The sequence below is a fragment of the Toxotes jaculatrix genome, chromosome 11 (genome assembly GCF_017976425.1).
Source record: "Toxotes jaculatrix isolate fToxJac2 chromosome 11, fToxJac2.pri, whole genome shotgun sequence".
NCBI lineage: Eukaryota > Metazoa > Chordata > Actinopteri > Toxotidae > Toxotes > Toxotes jaculatrix.
This window is the reverse complement of record NC_054404.1, coordinates 13,494,452-13,518,691: the sequence shown is the minus strand read 5'-3', so window position 1 is coordinate 13,518,691 and position 24,240 is coordinate 13,494,452. Positions and strand designations below refer to the sequence as shown.

At 39.1% G+C, this 24,240-nt stretch overlaps 4 protein-coding genes across 4 annotated transcripts; 2 read left to right on the top strand and 2 right to left on the bottom strand.

Moving 5' to 3' along the window:
- The first annotated feature begins 1,362 nt into the window (after positions 1–1,362).
- On the top strand, positions 1,363–1,833 carry sprn (shadow of prion protein). The gene has a single exon (XM_041050442.1). The coding sequence runs from the start codon at positions 1,366–1,368 to the stop codon at positions 1,831–1,833; it is 468 nt and encodes a 155-aa protein (XP_040906376.1). The 5' UTR covers positions 1,363–1,365.
- Positions 1,834–2,504: 671 nt separating this feature from the next.
- mtg1 (mitochondrial ribosome-associated GTPase 1) lies at positions 2,505–6,058 on the bottom strand. Its single transcript, XM_041049892.1, has 11 exons — positions 5,837–6,058; positions 5,682–5,746; positions 5,174–5,278; positions 5,007–5,093; positions 4,821–4,877; positions 4,548–4,638; positions 4,402–4,463; positions 4,196–4,292; positions 3,997–4,078; positions 3,774–3,886; positions 2,505–3,447 (listed from the first exon to the last, which is right to left on the bottom strand). Exons 1-11 carry the CDS (start codon positions 5,937–5,939, stop codon positions 3,350–3,352), a joined length of 960 nt encoding a protein of 319 aa, XP_040905826.1. The 5' UTR covers positions 5,940–6,058; the 3' UTR covers positions 2,505–3,349.
- Positions 6,059–9,326: 3,268 nt separating this feature from the next.
- On the bottom strand, positions 9,327–15,033 carry si:dkey-275b16.2 (peroxisomal N(1)-acetyl-spermine/spermidine oxidase). Its single transcript, XM_041049106.1, has 10 exons — positions 14,812–15,033; positions 13,861–14,037; positions 12,876–13,006; positions 12,536–12,723; positions 11,818–11,999; positions 11,080–11,249; positions 10,866–10,951; positions 10,663–10,775; positions 10,391–10,545; positions 9,327–10,288 (listed from the first exon to the last, which is right to left on the bottom strand). Exons 1-10 carry the CDS (start codon positions 14,957–14,959, stop codon positions 10,136–10,138), a joined length of 1,503 nt encoding a protein of 500 aa, XP_040905040.1. The 5' UTR covers positions 14,960–15,033; the 3' UTR covers positions 9,327–10,135.
- Positions 15,034–17,446: 2,413 nt separating this feature from the next.
- LOC121189207 (GTPase IMAP family member 4-like) lies at positions 17,447–22,946 on the top strand. The gene is made up of 3 exons (XM_041049112.1): positions 17,447–17,576; positions 17,764–18,401; positions 21,477–22,946. The coding sequence occupies exons 1-3, from the start codon at positions 17,561–17,563 to the stop codon at positions 22,482–22,484; spliced, it is 1,662 nt and encodes a 553-aa protein (XP_040905046.1). The 5' UTR covers positions 17,447–17,560; the 3' UTR covers positions 22,485–22,946.
- The last annotated feature ends 1,294 nt before the right edge of the window (positions 22,947–24,240 follow it).

The following is a 24,240-nucleotide window of genomic DNA, read 5'->3' as shown; positions in this document are numbered from 1 at the left end:
AAGGTGGATCAGTTTTCATGGTTTTAATTAAATTAAATAACATCAGTTCTATTCATACATTCATATTGAAACTAAGTTACCATAGCAAGCTGTTATTTATTTGTTTAATTTTCGTATTTTCTTTTTATTGTTTGCTCCGGGGAAATTATATATAAATTATATCATTATTTAATTATATTAAATATAAGAGATTATTTTAAAAAAAATATAACAATTATTAGATATTATTTATTATACACTTTTTTTTTAGGCTACCATACAATAATATTTTAATATTTGGCTAATACACATCCTGGTAAAATCGACAAAATTATCATATTATAATAAGATTATGTCAATACGTGGTGTTTAATATGAAGTGAAAATTGATCCTTTTCCATCCTACATTTTTTCTTTCTTTCGTGTTCTTTTCCTTTTTTTATTTCCTTTTTTAATTTTTAAAAAAAATTTGAAGTGAGCGCGCTGCGCGTTCTCGCAGTCATCTGCGTGAACGAGCCTGCATCCGTGACAATCCCGTCTCATCTCTCCTCCGAGTGCCAAAACATAAGCGAGGATAAGAACACACGGAAATAAGGTAAGCATTAGGATATACTGGTTAATATGGATATAGGTGTATGTGCGAACGATGACATTTTTTAAATGGTGGGATTCCCTCAGGCTATAATACAGCAGCGTTCAGGCTAATTTATGGGAATTCAGTAAGATGATCATCATGCATTTGCATTGTCCATTCATGTGTAAAACCTTTAACTGATAACATATCGTACATGCAAAAATGAAAATATCTTGTACATTTCTACTTAATGGCCCACTTACCTGCTAGACCTCAATAAGACATTTCTTGTAATGGCCTGTTAACACTGACATACATGCCTTTTTTTGCCTTTTGTTCATAATCATCCATACATGGAATATTATTTCATGTATATGAAGGTTGAAAGCCAAACAGCAATTTTCTCCAGTAAGCATATTTATTTTTAAACTGACCTACTTAAATGGAGAGAGGAAATTTGCTGCACAGGAATGTGTCTTTATGAAGACAACATTTTCAACAACAACACTGAACACTATAAGGGCATCTCACATTTGTTGAACAGTAATATAATCTGGCTTCTTCAGTGCTGTTGAGGGCATATCACATACTAAAGTTTAGGGATGTATATTCTGGATTTTAAACAGAATTGAAAATTTGGCCTCATCTGTTTACTGAAATGTTCCCAAAATCAAATGAGAAATCTTTTTACAGCTACACACTGAAGACAGATGGGTAATTTTTCCATTTCTCACATTAAAGGTGTAGCATAACCACCACAGGTAGGCCTAAAATGCGCTTCTTTACTCCATTATGTCTTCTTCCTTGCACAGATGTCAGGAATGAACCAAGTGGTAGCAACATGCTGGACTTGCCTCCTGCTCTCTGCTTTCCTGTGTGAGCCTGCGCTGTCCAAGGGCGGTCGCGGAGGTTCCCGGGGGTCCTCTCGAGGCTCCCCCTCCCGCAGCTCCACAGCGGGGAGTTACCGCGGGGGAGGCGCCTACGGTGGGACCCGTTCTCGCTTCAGGGTGGCAGGGCGAAGTTCCCCGGTGAGGGTGGCAGGTGCCGCAGCAGCGGGGGCAGCAGTGGCATTAACGGCGGATAAATGGTACGCCTCTGCCTACCGCCGCAGCAATGCTGACAGCTCAGAGGAAGAGCTGGATTACTACAACAGGACCAATTACTTTGATGCACAAATGTCAGGCTCAACTCAAAATGGATCCTCTCTCTCTCAATTGGTTTCTATTATTATTGCAACATTTTCCCCCAAATATGGACTCTTACTGGACAATGTACTGTAGATGTTCAGGCTATTTTTTAGGATAAAGTCCTGATTCAGTTTAGGACTGAGCTTCTGCCCTGGATCTGTCTATGATGTGCAGGACTGGCTGAAACCTGCTCTGGGAAGACCAGTTAGAGGTGCAACATAGTGGTGTAAGGACACCACGACCACAAAAAAAAAAAAAAAAAAAAAAAAAATAGAAACAAAACATCACTGTACTGTATGTTTTTACACATATAATCCTCTATACCAATGGATAAATGTACATTACCAGCACAGTATTCAATGTGACATTTCACCTGACTTTGTCAAACATACTTCGATCTGTGGGCCAAACTCGAGAATAATCAGAATGAGTTTCCTTCCTTAAATCTTGATTCCTTTATCTAATTAATGAAAATATTTGACAGAAGTATCCTTCATATAGAGTGTATTCAAACTGCTGGTTGCCAGTTTGAATTGTACTGCCAGAATCAACTGTATCTTGTAAATCTTTATTTTCATAAAATGTACAAAAAACACAAAGTGAGAGACCTTGATCACTGCTCTGTACAACTTAGGTAAATCATTTGTACATATTGGCAGACTTAGGTCTAAATATAAAGCTTGGACTTTGAACAGTTTATGCAAAACAGTGCAGTGCAGGTGATAAGTCATTCCATAAAGTTTTCTCTAATTGAGTGAAAGCTCCAAGTTTGCACCAGCGTTATTCTGAAATTAAAACTGCTTCCTGTAATTTTTTCAACCCTTGACTGGACTTTTTTTTTTTTAAAGGAAAATGAGAGTATTTTTCAGATTGTGACCAGTTTTTCTTTCTGCAAAACTTCACAATCTTACTCAGTGATCTGAATGATTCATGGTGCCAGTCACTGATGTGTCCACAAAGATGATACTCTACAATAAGATGAGGCAAATGAGAGTACTGTGTACTGGGAAAGCTAAATTGCGTTTTCCAGAATCATCTCAAATGTCAGTGCAATTCATGTCCTTTTTATAACGCCTGAAACGTTGCGTCATTTGCGTCAAACGTTGCAAAACGTCATTTTTCAAGCCTTTGCAAGAACCACGTCACGGTTGGGAGGGACACTAGAGGACAAACTTCTGCTCTCACTGTTACTAATGTTTCTGAAGGTTTTCATAGTGTGTCCATCATCCCAGAAGAGCTTTTTACCTGCAGTAGACACTCAGGAGCAACAGACTGTTCCATATCAATAAGTGCACTCTATTATATGCCATTACACTTATGTACATGATAAATAAAGAATTTGTTATCGCTGTCTTTATGCTAATAAATATCCTGTTTCAAATTAATTTTTTTTATTTACAAAGGATACAGTGTTTGTGTGAGTTTTTACATCATTCATAAAAAAAGACAGACTGCATCATGTCCCCTAAAATGTCAAACACATGAGGACATAGGCGGACTATATTTCATTAATGACACCTTTGTGGTTTAATATGAATCCTTCCAGATTGAAGACAAACTGGCAAAATCCAGCAACAGTCTCTGGTTATCTTCATTAAAATGGCTCGGGTCAGTCCAGCATTACTCGTCCCAGCTCTCCTTTCCTGAAAGCTCGTATGAAATCGTATGCTGCGGCTGTGTAGTTTGGGATGGTGACAGTAATGTTCCCTGAGGGAGACAAAGAACAGACATTTTCATTACAGGACTGTTTGTTAAGACGTTGATATGATGCTCATCGCACCATCAAGCTGAAGAGAAAGTGCACATACAGGAACAGTTTGACATTTTGAGACAGATGTTTATTTGCTTTCTTGTCAAGAGCTAAATGACAAAATTGATACCACTGTTTTGATGCTTGGTAAATACCTGCAGCAAACAGCATAATATATATTTCCCAAAATGCCCAGCTACGCCTTTAAATCAATTAAACCAAGTGATAGTTTTCAATGATACTATATGTAGCATGAGTATCTTCAGGATTAGTGTGTTCTTACCCACTCCAGTAATGGCTTTGACCCGTTGAGTCTTTTTAAGTTTTACAGCAATGTGTTTGAGGACGTGATGGATGTCATCACTGGGCTCCTGGAGTTCGTATTTCTCCACATAACTGCATATAAAGACACATGTACAGTAAACAATCCCAGTAACGTGAAGCAAAAGGAATACAATGAGCATAAGAAAGTTCACTCAATCATAATTTAGGGAGAAAATTCACACCTGAATTTCCCCAGCCTGTTCAGAGAATAGAGTAAGTAGTCAGCGATAATGTCTTCACCGACTAAGTGGTCCAGTATAGTTCCTGAAGAAAGGGAGAAAAAAAAAAATCTAAATATTTGGAAAAACCTCTTATCTAAATAAATGTGGCACTGAATACAGTACAACAAAGTTTCCACAAGGTGTCATTTTAATTTCTCACCACATAAAGCCAACTTCATGCCCGTTTCAACGCTCTCAATCTTAGGAGGCAAGACTCCTGGCGTGTCCAACAGGTGAATTATGGGTCGCTCGCACACCTGAGAACAAAGACAGATACAAATACTGTACAGGTGCACAGAAACACACACAATGAACCCATGAACACAAACACACACACAAAGAGACAAATGTGGCCTCTACACCCACCTGAATTTTAGTCAGCACCGCTTTGGTTATACCTGGCTCCCCACCTACTCGAGATGCACGACCTGAAATTGGTGTATAATTACAATATTTATAAGTATCATATTGAATCATTTCCCAACCACTATCAGCTAATTTATTATACATACCTTTTTTCAAATTTGTTCTTCTTAATGAGTTAATAAGAGATGACTTCCCCACATTGGGCACACCAATCACCATCAGGCAGTAATCTGTATTCTGAAAATTTTTCCATTAGAAAGTTAGAGAACAGACAATATCTTGGCCTTTACCCTTCATTACTTTCATTATCTGCACTATCAGGAGTAAATGTCTACTGGGCTGTAGTTCTTGGCTAATTGTTCTCAAAGTTGAAATTATTAATTAATCATATATTATCAAACTGTCTGGAGTAAGCATACCTCATCTCTGTTAAAACGTTGTGTGCTCCCAATAATTCCCATCACCATTGGCACCAACTACAGAAAGAAGAAAAAAAAAAACAGGAATAATTTGAACATTCATGCACAGAATTTTATTTCATATCAGCTGAGGACAAACTTCTGCAAACAGTCAAGTGTTTAGTATCCAGTGAGGATGTCCTTTACCTTTTTGATGTTGTCATCTCTCTGCTTTAAACAGTCTGTGAAGAGGACATTCCTCACCCCATCTTCTTCCAGCTTCGCCAGGATTCTCTGTAAAGACATCGTTCTTTGTTAGTAATTTTAAAATGCTAATGACGTGATGGTGCTAAAATAGCAGCAAGACTTTTTACCTGCTTGCTGGACAGATCAGCAAGGTCCATCTTGTTGAGAATCAGCACATGTGGTCTGACATCTAGAGTCTCCCGAAACACAGGGTTTCTTCCAGAGAAGGGGATTTGCTCAATGTTAAAGACGAATAAAAGAGTGTAAAGTGTGCTCCTTTTATATTCTGCAATACTACTCTCAGATCAGGCCACTGTTGCCTCCTGTTTTCACTACTGTAATTTATGTTTACCAGCATTGTCCTCTATTCAGCTTGTGCAGGAGGGGTTGTATATTACTTCTTTTCAAGCAGTGCTCAAACTTTTGTATAACGCAGTATATGCCATAGATGATGTTTTTATTATATTATAGTTTAAATAAAAAACATGTGGAGTGAGGGCGTAACCTCCTGAAGTGACATCTATAAAAACTGAGCTTGATTCTTGCAAAGAAAAATATATGTAATGAAAAATAAGATGGCACTTTGTTCTGCTACATTCTGATGTTAATGTAGTTAAACAAACAAACAAAGGATATTCTGGCATCATGGACTTCTATGATGCAGTCCACGCTCCTGAGGCTGGCTCTCATCTGCTTCAGCCCTGCAAACAGTGAGGTGAAAAACTGTTTAACATTTATACCGCCGCCGCTCCAAACATCTGATCTGGAGTTAACTTTAACTGAGCTGTCACCTTTAGCCATGTGTCCGGGGAACCAATGAGCCACATCCCGTCCGCCGAAGTCGAAAACTGTTCTGAATCTGTCCGCACTGCGGAGTGCCTGGTACAGTCTCATGGCTACTAAATATCACTACGCCTGGTTTTCATCTGTGTTCATGACAGACTTATTTTGACCTACTAGCTACAAAAACCTCTTCCTGCGCAGGACATGCTCACGTGCTACACTGTTTACATCCCGACTCGAATCTGATGTCAAAAAAATCTTAGTTCCGACTTTTTCTTCTTGTGTTTTTCTACGTTAATGGGCACATTTCTGCCCTCCTCAGGATAAAAACAGAATTACTCTGGTCTCCATCTCTTGGCTATTGACCAAAGAAAGCTCCAATAGTAAAATTACACCCAGATCTGACAGACATTTTGTTTCCCCTTTAACTGAACGTCCGTGTTCATACAAGCTTCAGTTAAGATTAAATAAAACTTTTAGACACATTTTCAGACACGTGCTTGTCTTCTTGCAAAATGTTCTTGGCAGTATTGACTCATATGTTTGTTTGATCACATCCCACTAAACATTAGACGTCTAATGGACGTTCAGATCGTGTCTATATTGTGTCCGTCGGTCTATGACCAGTTCTGGACATTTACACGACGTGCAAACTAGGTCCGATATTTGGACTTCTAACCACGACCCCACTTGGACGTCAATATGAAGTTCAACATTTGAACGTCGGACTAGGTAACTTTTTTTGGACGTCACGTGGACGTCTAAGACAGGTGCAGGAAATTGACATTATTAATGAATGTATTTTTTTTTTAATGACAAATGTCAACATTGTTGTTATCAACATGATTAATGAATACGATTATAGATTATTTGTGATTGAACATTATTTGTTAGTAAGTATTTATTTATTATTTGTTTATGTTTTTATTCATATGTTTATTTGGAAATGCAACTTGTTGGAAATTAGGCTTCAGAAAATAATTTCATGGTACATAGGAGCCTTGATTTTATAACTATGGTTTCAACCAGTTAACGCCACTCTGATTGACTGAGGCAGCACGTCGTCATAAGCCAACCAGTAAACGGCACCCTGATTGGCCGAGGCAACACGCCAAGCTTTTGGCGCGATTCTTTAAATTTCATCAACCGTCCATCCGCCTCTGTTTTCATCTCTGTGGAAGCAAGTGGCCGTTCGGCTCTGTTCAGCGTACACCAAAACCACCGTTTTCCACTAAGTTGAAAGTAAGTTGGTCATGTTTGATCATTTTATGTTCATTTATGTATTTATAGTGTAAGCTGTTCTAGCTTTGTTGTTTAACTACCTGAAAGCGCTGTGGCTACAATTGGCATTGCATGTCATCGTATCAGCTAATGTTAGCTAAACATTGGCCATAGTTTAAATGGAATTGGAATTACTTTTGAAAACGACTGTGCCTAAAAATATTCACGTTAGCTGAAGCATTAACGTGAACAAGCATTGTTAAGTCTTTAAGTCACTGCTCACTAACCAGAGCTAGACTGGTAGCTAGCCTAAGCTAAATTCGCTAAGCTAGCGAAAAGAACAAGCTGTGAACTTTATCTAGTGGGTCCCTCGTGGCAGGGAATATGCTTTTTACATGCTAGCGAGCCACGAAGATATAGGCAGGTGGTGATGTAGATGTATTAATCCAGTATTGGTAGTGGATGCACAGGCAACATATTTTTGCTTACAAATATGGAGATTTGGTGTATGTGTGCTGTCTTTAAAGGTTAAAAGTAATATTTAAAGTTCATAAGTTAAGTTATAAAAATGTAAAATGTGTATTTTCCCTTGGTTCATGGAAGCTGTATCAGAGTGAGTCTTCTGTACTTTTCTTAGTTTTTGGAAACGGCGACAGAGTGAGCGCTCTTTCTGTTAATGATCCAATTCGCATCTTTGCCGCTCTGCTCTATTCCGTTTCTTCAGTCAGTAAGTTCGGTCAGTAACAGATGGGCTCGTAAAGTTGAATGTGGTTGCACACGTTTCAGCCAGGGAACGTACAGTCTGTAAGTATTGTGTGCGTGTTGTTTTCAAAGTGGTATGTTTATTGTGTTGTGTTGTGAGCATTGTTTAGTGGAGTTTGCTAGCCGCAGTACATTTTGCGAAATGTCCTGTTATTTGTGTATTTATGTAGTCACAGTATTTTTGCGTAAGGGTACTCGTGGTGAGAGCAGTACAGTATGACTGCAGATTGCCTTTACATATTTCTAATTGTCTTTTTCTGCTTGTGCAGTTGGATTTATGAAATTTGATGACAGGACAGAAGATGAAGCAAAGCACCGCAAAGAAGTGGAGGTGGAGGATACACAGCAGTCACTCAGGACTGATTATCCATTGTGGAGAATGTTGTCACAGCTTTTATGCATTGTCTTCTGTATTCAGAATAATTCTGGTAGGATTTTAAATCAAAACACATTGTTTAGCACTTTAATTTTTATTGTTTTAAATTTCTGTTGTATATGTATCTTTATTTGCTGTGATACAGACCCAAGCAAGGCGGGCTGTGTAATTTATTTATTTATTTATTTTTTTTAAATAAAAAATATTTATTTCTTTTTCTTTTTCTATTACTGGTAGTTATTGGCTATCGCTTTCATTTCGTTTTGGCAGACAATCAAAAGTAAAGCATGTTGGCTTCAACTGATGAACACTGAAGCAATGTCCACATGCAAGCCATGAAATTCATGTTCCTTGTTTTTACTGCTAGTTGGCAGGAAATTCAACAGAAGTCAAAAGCTTTATTATTGACATGCTTGTGCCAGTGATTGGCAAAAATAAAAATGGAAATAAATAAGTGGGGATTGAATTGTGATTTATTGTAAACCTCTGTGTATAACTGTAGTCCCGGTGTTTCCAAAAGGTGGTGGACCAGTTTCCTGTACCAGTTAATTTTCCAGTAGCTTCGTTGGCTCGGCAGCAGGTTTAAACTGGAAATGCATCACGCTTTTGTATGCGTTTCCAGTTGTCACCTGCTGCTGAGACAATCAAATGAAGCTATAGGAAAATGAATTGGAACAGTGTGCCACCTTCTGAAATGGGACTACAGTTGTGCACAGAGTCTAGAAGCAGTATAAAAACGATGTCTAAAATGAGTTTAAATTTGATGTAGAAAGACGTCCACAACGACCAAATTTGGACTACAATTAGCCCTTATTCAGAGGTCCTGTGGACGTCAATACTGGACGTTCGGTAGACGTCGGAAAAAAGACGTCTTCTGGCGTCACAGTCTGCACCTTCAGGGGACCAAAATTGGACGTGTAACAACGACGTCGAAAAGACGTCGTTTGGACGTGTCTTTGCGCAGTGGGATCATAATCCAGTTGGATCTTTGCCCGTAAAGGGCAAAATTTTATTCAGGCAGGTGTGTCCCAACATCAGCCTTGCTCCGCTTTTAGCTGAATGCCAACAGTGCCTATATAACACCTATAAAATGTTTTTAACACGTCATGGTAGGTTTTACTTTTTGAAATCCAAGTGAATTTGTGTTTCTGCCTTTGTTTGCTTATCTCTTCTCATTAAATGTAATTTTTGGGGCATTTGTGTCAGTAAGTTTCTCACTTGTCAGCTTTGGCCTGTAGTTTTAATAAGATATTAATTCAAACAACAATTCCCTTATGTTCTCCAGTCCAGCACTTTTCTATGATCATGTATGTTTCACCATATCATTCAATTTAATCATAATATGAAAATCACATTAGTGCAAGTGCAAAAGGCAAAGCAACTTATTGTGTTATAAACAATAAAATGGTAACGGGACGCTGGAATAAGTGAAAATGAATTTTCTGAAATGTTTTGCACATAAATGTGAAAATTTACTCAGACTGAAAACATTTTTATTAAGCATAACTAGTTCTTATAACTGAGTCGTTATTAAGCAGATTTATAAACTTTCATAATTTACAACATTTCTTAGCATGTAAATTCAAAATTAATTTCTTAATTTTTCTTTACAAAAAATATACAAAGTTCTCTCTTTAGTTAATATTTATAGCTGTATTCTTCATTTTAACCCTTTTTTTTTTTTTTTTAATAAAAATATAATTACTGTATTGATCCAAGTTGACATTTCCAAGCAGGTCCATTTGTATTTTAAAGAAATGAATTCCACAGTATAAGGTCAGCACAGTAGCACAACCCACCGTCTGGGAACTTTTTAAGTGAGTGATTGAAATAAACAGCAGGTCCCACACAATCCTCCAAATCAACTCTGAGATCAATGTATGAAGAAATTGTGGATTTTAGATATAAAATCTGATAAATCTCTTTTCGTCAAAGCAGCATTGTTGTTTTAAAGCTTTGACTTGGCAGGCACAGATGGACCAACAGAGGAGTAGTGAGAGATGAGCCGGTCAGCTTCTCTCCACCCACTGAGAACAGCTCCATGGACGGTGGAGTAGTAGCAGGAATGAGTAGCCTCTCCAGCAAACAACACCTGCAGGGGCTGAAACACACCAAATGTCTACAATGAGGATTTTTAAACGCTGGCTAATTCTGTGCAAGCTGGTGTGTACACATTTGTGTTTCAGTATGAAAATGTCAGTACTTGTGACTGTGATCCCTTTGCAGGCAGGGGCTCCATCATGTTCTCCAGGTCCTGCACTGAACAGCCTTTTCCAGGGTAACTGTAGGATCCGCATGTCCAGGGGTCGTGAAACCACTGGGAGCGTAGAATTCTCCTCGGGGTGATGGTGGGGTTCCCTAAACAGTTGAGAGTTGTTGACAGATCATTTTAAAATGACCAAAGCACAGTGTCATTTTTTAAAAATATAAAGAGGAAGTAATGTGTTCTCAGTATTGTGAATTATTTAGACTTACCTGTAAACCTACGAATAAGTTGTGTGACGGCATGTGTGACCTCCTGTTCAGACAGTGTCTCCATATACTCTGACTCATGCCCAGCAATCCAGCCACACAGAAGATGGCCATACCTGAACATTAAACCACAAAAAGAACTGCATTCTTTACAAATGAACATCCAGGAAAGCATCAGCATTTGAGTGACTGATGTGGTGGTTGACCTTTCAGTGGGTTTGAGCACAGTGAAGCCAAACAGCTTCTTTATCCAGGATCTCTGCACATCTGGCACCTGGTCCACTATGGCATCCTGAACCACAACAAAAGATAAAACAGACAGAGTGTTCATTTGAATTATTCAATGTGTGAATGAGTCCAGTGTGCACGCCCGTTCTGTACAGTAAATTCACGCCTTCATTCACTGATGAAACATCTCACCTCGTCTTCCCACACAAGGTAGATGACCTCACAGTCAGCATCCCACCACGGTGAATCAAACTCCACAAATATTTTGTTGTTCGTTCCAAAGCCCAGTCTCTGGACAGAATGCAGCTTGTGTAGAGGGAGAGGAGGATGGAACAGAGTTGAATGGTGCTTCTTTAGGTATCCTGACAAAAACACAACAAACCAAAACAAGTTATGGTTATGCTCATAACTGAATAACTTGAATTTCTGATTATAAAGGATTGAACAGAACACTAAAAATTAAAATGTTCATATTAGAAAAAGAAAATCTAATGTTGAGAAGTATGTTTGACAGATTCAGTGGCGGGTGTAATGTTTAATGACATACGCTCTTGGAAACAGTAACTGGTTGAAAATGTTGACAGTACCTATACACCCACTGTCCACCCACACAGATCCTCTCTCTTATTTGGCCTGATTAGTTGCCATAAGGACTGTGTGGGTGTATACAGACTGTGATGGGTGGACATCTGACTGTTATACTATTTTATAGTGCATGAGAAAAGATACACCTTTATGATTCTCATTGGGTCATACATGTTGGTTGACCACATGTTATCTCCAGCAGAGTCCCACCCACCTTCAACCTGGGCATAAAACTAATTGTGAAAACACCCGTGTGGGTGTGCAGAATCTTTAAGAAGAAAAATGCTATTCATTTAGGATTAAAATGGTAAGTGAGTGTTTGTGTATGCACACATATGATTCTACCTAGTGGTACTGTGACGATAACATGATCAGCAGTGATGTTCTCCCCATCATCACACTCAATCATCACAGGGCTTTCACTCTTCTCTGAGTTGTTCCAGTGGACGCAGCGCACAGGACGATTGTAGGTCACCAAACCACTGGGGAGCTCCGACATCAAGTTTTTGATTAGACCTTCATAGCCACTAAATGAGGGAGAAAAAAATGTTTAGGCCAGTCTAACACAGACCGCTGTCAAACTGCTCATATTCTTTATCTATGTTTATGTTTCTTTAACTTAACTTTAATTTATTAAATCATTAATATGTAAATATAGGAAATAAAGATTAATAAAAGAGATTATTCGAATAATAGAATAGAATAGAATAGAATAGAATTTTATTTGCCATTTGCACAGATACACTGCAGTACATGTGCATTGGAATTCTTGTGCATCCCTCCCCAGAGTCAAGCTTAAGGTTAAAATAATACAATAAAATAAGAAATAAAATAAAATAACCAAGAAATAAATAATACAAAAGAAGAGCAAGATAGTGCACTTAGAATACTGGAAGGTTCTTAAGAAAATTAGGTGCCTAATATAGGCACACTGTCACTTCCTGTATGTGATGTTTCACATGGTGATCTTAACAGGCATATTGCACATGGTGATATTGCAAATATTTTAGAATATTTAATTGTGAGTTGCTGCATTATGTGTATACAATGTTGGAGTACGAACCCTGGGAATGTACAGTCCAGTCCAGGTAGAGTCTTGTAAAGGCCGAAGGCCCCCAGGCCCACCTCATCCAAGCTGTGAGTCCCATTAACACAACACTCCACCTTCAACATGCTGCTGATCACACACAGTAGCAGAGATCTGGTGTTTGCATCGATATCTTTCCACTTCTCTGCTGCTCGTTGGTTCACCTGTGCCAGGCAACAAGCAACAAAACAAGCTCTTTTATTTTCGCAAGATGCAGTTTACTATCAAAAACGTGCACGACAATTTCAGCAAATCTGCCAGCTGACAAACATATTGCCTATATTACTATTACTATTTCTCACTGAGAGAAATGTACCTCTGACCGTATGAAATCTCCCACACTGGCCCAGGGTTCTCCTCCTTGACTGTGAAATTCTGAACAGTCATGCAGCAGCTCAGAAAACATCTCCAAAGCAGGATAAAGGTCCACAGCATCCAGCTTCCGGCCTGTCACATAACCCACAGAATACGGATTAGGAAAATATCATGAGGTTTACCCACTCATATCATCTCACTCAAACAGTACCCTAGGTAATCAGTAACCTGACACTATTTATCTCTAATATATAATAATGCAAACACTTCCAGTTTCAGTGAAAGAGCATATGCATTAGTGCCAGAGGCTACACAAAGTACACACAAAATATCCCTTGTACTCAAGCAGGAAGAGCTTTCAATATTTAACTACCATTCTCTGTGACTTGTTTGTGACTTGTGTGACTGCTGTAAAACTGGAATAAAGTCTTATCTGAACTCAGTGAAGCACTCTGTCTGCAGGGGGAGGACACAGCAACAAGACTATCTACTGCAATTCAGCATAAATCATTGCAGCAGTTTGCTGTGCAGCCACCACGGTGGCATAAGATGGCAAATAACATCTGCTTGTCCTCTGTATTACATTACTGCATTTAAATTTTTGCTTGATGCTTTTTGCAGTTGACTGCTGCAGACAACATATACATAATTATATATGTATAACCAAAGTACTGTACATTATTTTGCATGAAAAAAAAATAACCAATTTACTTTCAAAATATAATAATCGACTTCAGAACAAAGAGCAATAGCACCGTAACAGAATAGGGCAAGATCAAACTATGGTCTAAAATATAAACGTTCGTCACATCATGAAATTTCAGCGCACTATCCTTTCAGCACCCAGTAAGGTTTTCTAAAACTGAGCATTAGGAATAATTAGTATGTCAGAAAGGTTGATTCAACGCCATGTTATACTTTCATGCTGTTTATATGATTTTGATCTATCTGAGAGGTCTGTAGTGGTTTTTAAAACATCAGGTGACCTGAACTGCTGAAGACGTTGGAAACCCAGGGGGGATGTCCACCAATGTCCATGGCCTGGTTCTCTGCGGTGAGGGCCTCTGGATCCAGGAGCCCATACTGACGGGCCAGACAAAACACTGGGTTCTCCTCGGACGGTCCATGGATCCAGTTTGCACCTATCTCAACAATACTATCACCTACAGATGAAAAAATATTATGAGGGTGCAGAAAAGAAAATGGTTATTATTTCTCTGTGTTTTATATCAATAACTTTAGGGTTATTAAAGTAGAATAACCCTTGCATAACTATATCTTGTTTATAATTTAGTCACAGAAATACAAACAGAATTTCAAGTCTTGCTGCACTTCTAATTTTCACAAGCGTAAATTTTTTGTATGGGTCAAGACGATTACTATTGCATCTGCATTGCACTGTACAACACATTGCCTCTACAGTAAAAACATTTAATATCTCAGATTGAGTTACACCTTACAATGTACTGCTGCTGCCTACAACTGCAGTGGACTTGGTCTTACATTACATCCACGATCGTTTCTTCTTGGCCTGTTGCCACAGGTGAGTAAATAATTAACAGACCACTCAGTAATTTTATTAAAATATGTCAAAAGTACCATATGTTCAGATTTGGACTGTTTACCAGGCAAGGCGTATGAAGCCACCACCATGGGCTTTGGTAACCTGGGACGGACGATTTTCACATTTTATCGGCCACAGGACTAATCAATTAATCGACAAAATGATCGATAGATTAGTAATCAGTTGCTGCCTCAGTTAATATTCTAGTCCTGCGGATTAGTAGTTGCTGTTGCCATGGAGTTGATCGTTGCTATGGATGGGTCTCTGCTGGCTGTTGTCAAAAATGTATTGATGCAAATAAACGTTTTCAATGTACTAATACGATGATAGTTTGATGCTTATGATCGTGTCCCTTGGCACTTTCCATACTCACCAAGTCTTCCTGTTTTTACTCTTCCTCCGCTTCTTGCAGTCGCTTCAAGGATCCGCACATGATGAAATCCGGCTTTAATGAGCCTCTGTGCCGCTGCTATACCCGATATCCCGCATCCTATAATAACTACTTTAGTATGCACACTCATTGCCACCGCTGGTTCCAGATTAAAAAACACTCTTTACCACATTCATGAATTCCTCTTCTTCTTCTTCTTCTGGTTTAAATGAGAGACGATTAAAAGTGGTTTCCGGGTAAGAGTTTCAAAATAAAATCAGTTTTTAGGAAGCTGAAAGCAAACGGCTGAGATCTCAAGTCGGTGAAAGTCTAACCGCACAATATATATATATATATAAATAAAGAAAGAAAGAAGTAAAGAAAGAAAGAAAGAAGAAGAAGAAGAAGAAGAAGAAGAAGAAGAAGAAAAATATCAGGCGTCTGTCCCAGAATCCCCAGACTCTACTAACCGCCTGAATGAAATAAACAAAACAACCAAACAAAAAACGTGTAGTTCTGTGAAACGTGTAATTTATACATAACAATTTATTGCCTGTCACAATAAAAGCGGTGTCCACTGCTGGAACAGTATATGGTCAGCAGTATCACCCGTCACCTGCTGGGGGCACTCAAACACAGAATAAGCTCTACAAAAAAACAAAAACAAAAACAAATAAACAAACAAACAAACAAAAAAAATAGGCTGTTTTCCTTGAGAGTTCAATTCATTCACAAAAGGTAAAACCCAACAGAATGGAATTTGCAACAGAAAGTCGATAAGATTTAATTTAGTCAAACTGTTTTAACTGAGGTTTCACATGTAAAATGTCACTCATTGTTCCACACAGGATTTAGCAGAACATAGGGAGAGTGTCACTGGAAACATCATTCTGGGATGACAGTGCTTTGAATCAAAGTGTAGTGCAAACTCTTTGACTGTAATATGTTCTAAGGGCAAAGCTGTGGACGGAAAACAGGTTGCTGTCCTTGATACCCTGAGCCTGTTTGACAACAGGTGTGGCCAGGAAGAAACCACTAAACAGAGCTGAACAGACTGGTCTTTAAAAAAAAATGTTCAGATGAACAGTGGCTGTTTTTGGCACGGGCGAACCGGGCAGCCGCCCGGGGCCGCATCCCATAGCGGGCGGCACAATCACGTGAAAAAATAAAAAGGATCTGCGCCGCTAAGCTGTTTTCTGTTATCTATCATATTACTGTGTGGGGAATTGGCGCTGTCCCCATCTCCCAACATGCACCACCAGCATATGCATGTAGAAGCGGCACCCTGACTCGTGGTGGTTAGGTTGGAAGAGTGTGGGAGTTGTGCGTAGGGATGGTCCTCTGACACCCGAGGCTCCGACACATGCGCGTTAGCTCATGAAGCCGTTTTGCTGTGCCGAGGCGTGGTTTGGTCACTGACGTTAGAAGCAGGTGAGTGCTTCGGCCGTCATACGAATCACCTGATTGGTTCGGTTTGTCATGTGAATCACGTGGCGGGATCAAGCATGTTCATTGATAGGATAGTTCTATATAGTGGCAGTCATTTGAATTTTTCTTTGCAGAGCAGGTCGGTTTGTTGCGTTTGTTAGGTGTTTTGAGAGTTAGACCGCGACACAATGCGGCGGGCATTGTGGGTAATTCTCTACTCTGAGCTGTGTGGATATACAGTCTATGGGATAAAGCAAGACCGCAACAGAAAACGTATGACAAACTGTCTGCATTTATATGCCATGATGCCAACACTTTCAAAAGATTTTACCAAGGTTATGTAAACACATACTCTAATGGAATTAGTGGGCTAAAGTCACCTCGACTTTCTTCCAAATAATGCACATTTCATTCATATTATAAATACAGGCCTATAATTCCTGCACGGTATTGTTTTTCTGATAATCCTGCTCCCAGGATCACACTTACTCTGGCAGTCACTGTGGCTCAAGCAGAGAGGAGCTTTTCAAAGCTACAGTTGATCAAGGCGTACCTGAGGTCAACCATGTGTCAGGAATGGCCCACTGGCCTTGCTATCAACAGTATCAATCACTCAGTGAGGGAGAAGGTTTCATATGATGGCATCATTGATGATTTTGCATCAAGGAAGGCCAGAAAGGTTTTAGTTTTTGTTAATAGTGTTATAATTAGATTTCCTTTAGTGTGTTTTCATTTGTGTGATGATGATTTATTTGTATGTTATTCTTTTATTTTCTTTATTATTCTAAAATAATGCTCGGAGGGGGTGTCGCCCAGGGAGTAATTCAATGTAGAACTGCTACTGCAGATGAAACAGGGTGTGGTGGCCGTTTGAAACTGTCTTCACGGCAGCTTTTTGCCACTGCCCCCTGCTACCACCTGCTCTTGTCCACTTTAGAGGCCAGGTGCAATTGGTGCAAGATATAAAGACATTCATTTAGAATAACTTGGTTATCATGGTGATTATATATTATCATATATTATAATAAAGCACCTCTTGTTCTATTTGCTGAGCCAAGGTTAGATAAAGTTTTGAAGATATTCTTATTTTTCCCTGTATATTCAGAAATCCTTGTGGAACCAAAGCAACCACAGAAAGCTTTCGTTTCACTTTCATTGTGAGATCATTGCAGACATTTGAAGGAGTGGCTTGCTGCATACAGACACATTAAAAGGAACTGTGGTAGACACACTCATCAATCCTTACTTCAGCTCGCACTGTATCTTCAGTCTTTGACTCTGCATTTTTTAACCTAAAGTGGACGGCAATTTTTACAGTCCAAACATGGCCAACAAATCAGGTAAGCCATGTAACTTCATCTATGTTTTAAAGTACTGTTATTTTACAGTGAATTCATTTGTCTCAAATGGTGAGTCTGCAAAAGTAAAGTTGTAAATACCCTCTTCCCCCACCCAACTCAGTGAAGTACAAATGTATGTACAACCTATTATACATTCTTATTCAGAGTGACTTATTGTTCCACACAGGATTTATCAGAATGAATGATGAGCAGCTGAGGATTGTGATGGTGGGGAAGACAGGGAATGGGAAGAGCGCCACCGGAAACACCATTCTGGGACGGAAGTGCTTTGAATCAAAGTGCAGCGCAAAGTCTTTGACTGTAGAATGTTCGAAGGGGCACACTGTGGTAGATGGAAAACAGGTTGCTGTCATTGACACCCCAGGTCTGTTTGACACCAGGTTTGAACAGGAACAAACAACTAAACTTTTAAATGACTGCATCTCTTTTGCTGCTCCTGGACCCCATATCTTCCTGGTGGTCATCAAGGTGGGCAGATTCACACAGGAGGAAAAGCAGACAGTGCAGAAGATTAAGGAACTCTTTGGCAAGGATGCAGATAGATACAGCATGGTTCTCTTTACTGGTGCTGACTTTCTGGACACCACTATCGAGGACTTCTTGGACGAAAGTCCAGACCTTCAAGAACTTGTCCACAGATGTAACGGCCAGTACCATGTCTTCAATAATAAGCTGAGTAGTCCGTCTCAGGTCAGTGAGCTGCTCCAGAAGGTCAGAAATATAGTCCAGAAGAACGGAGGAAGCCACTACACCAATGAGATGTTCCAAGAGGCTGAGAGGGCAATTGAAGAGGAGAAACAACGTGTTCTGAAAGAGAAAGAAAAGGAAATACGCAGAGAACGAGAGAAACTGGAGAGGAAGCTTCAAGCAGAATATGAAAAAGCAATAATGAGAATTAATGAACAGCTCCAGGCTGAGAGAGAGAGGGAGAGGAGAGAGAGAGAGGAGGAGAGAAAGAGGGAGAAGCAGGAGATGAATGAGGAGAGACGGAAGGAGAGGGAGGAGAGAGAAGCAGAGAGAAAGAGAGAGAGAGAGCAGAAAGAAAGGGAGTTGGAAAAAATGAAGGATGAATTAAAAGCAAACCATGACAGAGAACTTGAAATGCAAGTGAGCAGATTGAGGGGAAGCTATGAGAGAAACGCCAGGGTTCAAGCTGAAAGTTTCAATCCATTTAGGGCATTGATTCCATGTAATATCCTGTAAAAACCAGTAAAACCAGCTTCTGTTTCCTCAGTGCAGTTGGTCTGTTTCAGTCAAATTAAAATTTCCACCAGACATACTTAAACCTTTTCTTGTAAAAATGATTAACGCCCAACTAAACAGGCTATTCTCTAAAATCATAACATTAAGTTTGTAAATATTATGATAATCTATTATATTTCTCTTGGGATGATTTTCTCTAGAAACCCTTTGTTCCTACACGCATATAGAAATTAAATGGAAGTGTCCTTTACAAAGGTTTGGGAATTTGGGTGAAGCTGTGTTGAATACTGTCAGTTATTTGTGAAGCTTTACTTCTGCTGAAACAACAGGTGTAAATGAAAAAAAAGAATCAACTGAAACTCAAACTTAAAATCTGATGATTAAAGTGAATAAACAATTCTGTTGTAGTTTAATAAACCTGCTCCCACTCAACTGCCAGTCTCCCTGTGTTTTGATTATTGATTCATTTTTTAAATTTATGTATTTTAACAAGGACAGGCACAGCAGTTTGGACAGCTGATTTAAATACAGTAAAAAGTGATATGACAGCTGCCTTACACTTCTAGTCCATCAAATTTTGGGGTGAAATAACTGAGCAATATGGAAGTTAAACCATAAACACTGTCATGATAATCAGATCCCCCTACACAGCATTTCAGTAGGTGACACTGTCACACAGAAGAACATCATTAAAACAACAACTGCTGAAGACTAAGTGAAAGCTGAACAGACTGGTCTGATCAGATTTTTTAAAATCAGGATCAGATCAAACGGGAGTTAGAGGCTGTTGGAAATCAGTTAAAAACAGTTTCAGTCGTCACTACATGGATTTCAAAAGCTTTCTAAAGCTGCAGTCATCCAGGACATCCAGTGGTGCAAGTAGTTTCAGTGTGTGTTACTATAAAATGGTATGGTACGGTATATGGATTTCTTGCTTTGTAACAGCAAATGATCTGATAAAGCTGCTGGTAAAGACAGAAATAGGTTATTTGTGCAACTAACAAAAACTGAAAGTAAAAGAAAAATATAATTTCACGTCTCTCACATTTGTGCAAATCTGAAAGTGAAAATTTACAGAAAGAGGAAGAAAAATGACTTCAATAGGGGAACTAAGATTTGAGGCTCTGAGCTGAAGTCTGTGGACAGAGCTAAATACACCCTGGTTAAAATGTTAGCCAGAGGGTCAGTTGGGTTCTTTCCAGAAGGAGGGAGGCAGAGCTGTGCAATATTATGTGGAGGTTAAAGGAACTGCTGCCATTTCTAGTAAAAACTCATACAGGAAACTCATACATTACATTCAGAAAATTACGTGTACAATAATCAACATGACAGTTTTGTGCCACATATAGCCTACTCAAAATAGTCAGTATGTGTCTCTGGGTTTATTCTCTGTCACTCGCAACTGATGCAAGATATAAAAATATGTATATCTTTGTATAGTCTTCCCTGTGACTCCCCCCTGCCTAATGCATGATCCCTGCGTGTATGCTGTCCATGTAGTGATACTGCTATCTGTTGGGCATTCACCAGTACTATTGACAATCAATGACCCCTACATTCCATGAAGAAAATTACTTGTACAAAACTCAGCATGACTTGCAGTTTTGCACACATATAGCCTACTCACAATAGTCAGTATGTGTCTCCAGGTTTATTCTTTGTCCCTCGATACAATGCAAAAAAAGGAGGAGCTATTCACAACTGAAAAATAATACTGATGGTGTTGAGACAGCTCCAGAGAGATCTTTAACATAAAAAAGAAATAAATCTTTGGAAAAACATTTATCATTCTTTGGTGTTAATTGGCAATGGCTTTCTAAAGCTGCAGTCGTCCAGGATATCCAGTGGTGCAAGTTGTTTCAATGTCTGTTACTATAAAATGGCATGGTAAGGTATTTGGATTCCTTGCATTGTAACAGCAAATAATCTGATTGAGGATTGTGATGTTGGGGAAGACAGGGAATGTGAAGAGTGTCACTGGAAACATCATTCTGGGAAAATAGTGCTTTGAATCCAAGTGTAGTGCAAAGACCCCTGCTACCATCTGCTCTTGTCCACTTTAGAGGCCAGGTGCAATTGATGCAAGATATAAAGATATTCATTTAGAATAACTTGGTTGTCATGGTGATTATGGTGGGTCATAATAAAGCACCTCTTATTCTATTTGCTGAGCCAAGGTTAGATAAAGTTTTGAAGATATTCTTATTTTTCCCTGTATATTCAGAAATCCTTGTGTAACCAAAGCAACCACAGAAAGCTTTCGTTTCACTTTCATTGTGAGATCATTGCAGACATTTGAAGGAGTGGCTTGCTGCATACAGACACATTAAAAGGAACTGTGGTAGACACACTCTGAACTCATCAATCCTTACTTCAGCTCGCACTGAATCTTCAGTCTTTGACTCTGCATTTTTTAACCTAAAGTGGACGGCAATTTTTACAGTCCAAACATGGCCAACAAATCAGGTAAGCCATGTAACTTCATCTATGTTTTAAAGTACTGTTATTTTACAGTGAATTCATTTGTCTCAAATGGTGAGTCTGCAAAAGTAAAGTTGTAAATACCCTCTTCCCCCACCCAACTCAGTGAAGTACAAATGTATGTACAACCTATTATACATTCTTGTTCAGAGTGACTTATTGTTCCACACAGGATTTATCAGAATGAATGATGAGCAGCTGAGGATTGTGATGGTGGGGAAGACAGGGAATGGGAAGAGCGCCACCGGAAACACCATTCTGGGACGGAAGTGCTTTGAATCAAAGTGCAGCGCAAAGTCTTTGACTGTAGAATGTTCGAAGGAGCACACTGTGGTAGATGGAAAACAGGTTGCTGTCATTGACACCCCCGGTCTGTTTGACACCAGGTTTGAACAGGAACAAACAACTAAAGTTTTAAATGACTGCATCTCTTTTGCTGCTCCTGGACCCCATATCTTCCTGGTGGTCATCAAGGTGGGCAGATTCACACAGGAGGAAAAGCAGACAGTGCAGAAGATTAAGGAACTCTTTGGCAAGGATGCAGATAGATACAGCATGGTTCTCTTTACTGGTGCTGACTTTCTGGACACCACTATCGAGGACTTCTTGGACGAAAGTCCAGACCTTCAAGAACTTGTCCACAGATGTAACGGCCAGTACCATGTCTTCAATAATAAGCTGAGTAGTCCGTCTCAGGTCAGTGAGCTGCTCCAGAAGGTCAGAAATATAGTCCAGAAGAATGGAGGAAGCCACTACACCAATGAGATGTTCCAAGAGGCTGAGAGGGCAGTTGAAGAGGAGAAACAACGTGTTCTGAAAGAGAAAGAAGAGGAAATACGCAGAGAACGAGAGAAACTGGAGAGGAAGCTTCAAGAAGAACATGAAAAAGCAATAATGAGAATTAATGAACAACTCCAGGCTGAGAGAGAGAGGGAGAGGAGAGAGAGGGAGGAGGAGAGAAAGAGGGAGAAGCAGGAGATGAATGAGGAGAGACGGAAGGAGAGGGAGGAGAGAGAAGCAGAGAGAAAGAGAGAGAGAGAGCAGAAGGAAAGGGAGTTGGAAAAAATGAAGGATGAATTAAAAGCAAACCATGACAGAGAACTTGAAATGCAAGAGAGCAGATTGAGGGAAAGCTATGAGAGAAACGCCAGGGTTCAAGCTGAACATTGTAATACATACAGTTCACCATGTAATATCCTGTAAAATCAGTAAAACCAGCTTCTGTTTCCTCAGTGCAGTTGGTCTGTTTCAGTCAAATTAAAATTTCCACCAGACATACTTAAACCCTTTTCAGAACATCAAAACATAACTCTTGTAAAAATGATGAGTTGAATTAAAGCCCAACTAAACAGGCTATTCTCTAAAATCATAACATTAAGTTTGTAAATATTATGATAATCTATTATATTTCTCTTGGGATGATTTTCTCTAGAAACCCTTTGTTCCTACACGCATATCGAAATTAAATGGAAGTGTCCTTTACAAAGGTTTGGGAATTTGGGTGAAGCTGTGTTGAATACTGTCAGTTATTTGTGAAGCTTTACTTCTGCTGAAACAACAGGTGTAAATGAAAAAAAAGAATCAACTGAAACTCAAACTTAAAATCTGATGATTAAAGTGAATAAACAATTCTGTTGTAGTTTAATAAACCTGCTCCCACTCAAATGCCAGTCTCCCTGTGTTTTGATTATTGATTCATTTTTTAAAATTTATGTATTTTAACAAGGACAGGCACAGCAGTTTGGACAGCTGATTTAAATACAGTAAAAAGTGATATGACAGCTGCCTTACACTTCTAGTCCATCAAATTTTGGGATGAAATAACTGAGCAATATGGAGGTTAAACCATAAACACTGTCATGATAATCAGATCCCCCTACACAGCATTTCAGTAGGTGACACTGTCACACAGAAGAACATCATTAAAACAACTGTTGAAGATTAACTGAAAGCTGAACAGACTGGTCTGATCAGATATTTTAAAATCAGGATCAGATCAAACGGGAGTTAGAGGCTGTTGAAAATCAGTTAAAAACAGTTTCAGTCGTCACTACATGGATTTCAAAAGCTTTCTAAAGCTGCAGTCATCCAGGACATCCAGTGGTGCAAGTAGTTTCAATGTGTGTTACTATAAAATGGTATGGTACGGTATTTGGATTTCTTGCTTTGTAACAGCAAATGATCTGATTGAGCTGTTGGTAAAGACAGCAATAGGTTATTTGTGAAACTAACAAAAACTGAAAGTAAAAGAAAAATATAATTTCACGTCTCTTACATTTGTGTGAATCTGAAAGTGAAAATTTACAGAAAGAGGAAGAAAAATGACTTCACTAGGGGAACTAAGATTTGAGGCACAGAGCTGAAGTTGGAAGCCTTTGGACAGAGCTAAATACACCCTGGTAAAAATGTTAGCCAGAGGGTCAGTTGGGTACTTTCCAGAAGGAGGGAGGCAGAGCTGTGCAATATTATGTGGAGGTTAAAGGAACTGCTGCCATTTCTAGTAAAAACTCATACATTACATTCAGAAAATTATGTGTACAGTGATCAACATGACAGTTTTGTGCCACATATAGCCTACTCAAAATAGTCAGTATGTGACTCTGGGTTTATTCTCTGTCACTCGCAACTGATGCAAGATATAAAAATATGTATATCTTTGTATAGTCTTCCCTGTGACTCCCCCCTGCCTAATGCATGATCCCTGCGTGTATGCTGTCCATGTAGTGATACTGCCATCTGTTGGGCATTCACCGGTACTGTTGACAATCAATGACTCCTTCGTGGCATTCAGAAAATTACTTGTACAAAACTCAGCATAACTTGCAGTTTTGCACACATATAGCCTACTCACAATAGTCAGTATGTGTCTCCAGGTTTATTCTTTGTCCCTCGATGTAATACATGAAAGAAAAAGGGGGAGCTATTGACAAGTGCTGATGGTGTTGAGAGAGCTAAAAAA

Bases quoted from the DNA above. Each gene is read 5' to 3' on its own strand.
- sprn (XM_041050442.1), top strand. From the start codon at position 1,366: ATGTCAGGAATGAACCAAGTGGTAGCAACATGCTGGACTTGCCTCCTG.
- mtg1 (XM_041049892.1), bottom strand. From the start codon at position 5,939: ATGAGACTGTACCAGGCACTCCGCAGTGCGGACAGATTCAGAACAGTT. The intron at 5,279-5,681 runs ATATCCTTTGTT...AACATTGAGCAA, and splicing joins TAGAAGTCCATGATGCCAGA to ATCCCCTTCTCTGGAAGAAA. The intron at 3,887-3,996 runs GTGTGAATTTTC...CTTTATATGCAG, and splicing joins AACAGGCTGGGGAAATTCAG to TTATGTGGAGAAATACGAAC.
- si:dkey-275b16.2 (XM_041049106.1), bottom strand. From the start codon at position 14,959: ATGAGTGTGCATACTAAAGTAGTTATTATAGGATGCGGGATATCGGGT. The intron at 12,000-12,535 runs GTTCGTACTCCA...TCCCTCATTTAG, and splicing joins CTGGACTGTACATTCCCAGG to TGGCTATGAAGGTCTAATCA. The intron at 10,289-10,390 runs GTACTGACATTT...GGTGTGTTTCAG, and splicing joins CAAAGGGATCACAGTCACAA to CCCCTGCAGGTGTTGTTTGC.
- LOC121189207 (XM_041049112.1), top strand. The intron at 18,402-21,476 runs GTTCTGAAAGAG...ATGAATGATGAG, and splicing joins TTGAAGAGGAGAAACAACGT to CAGCTGAGGATTGTGATGGT.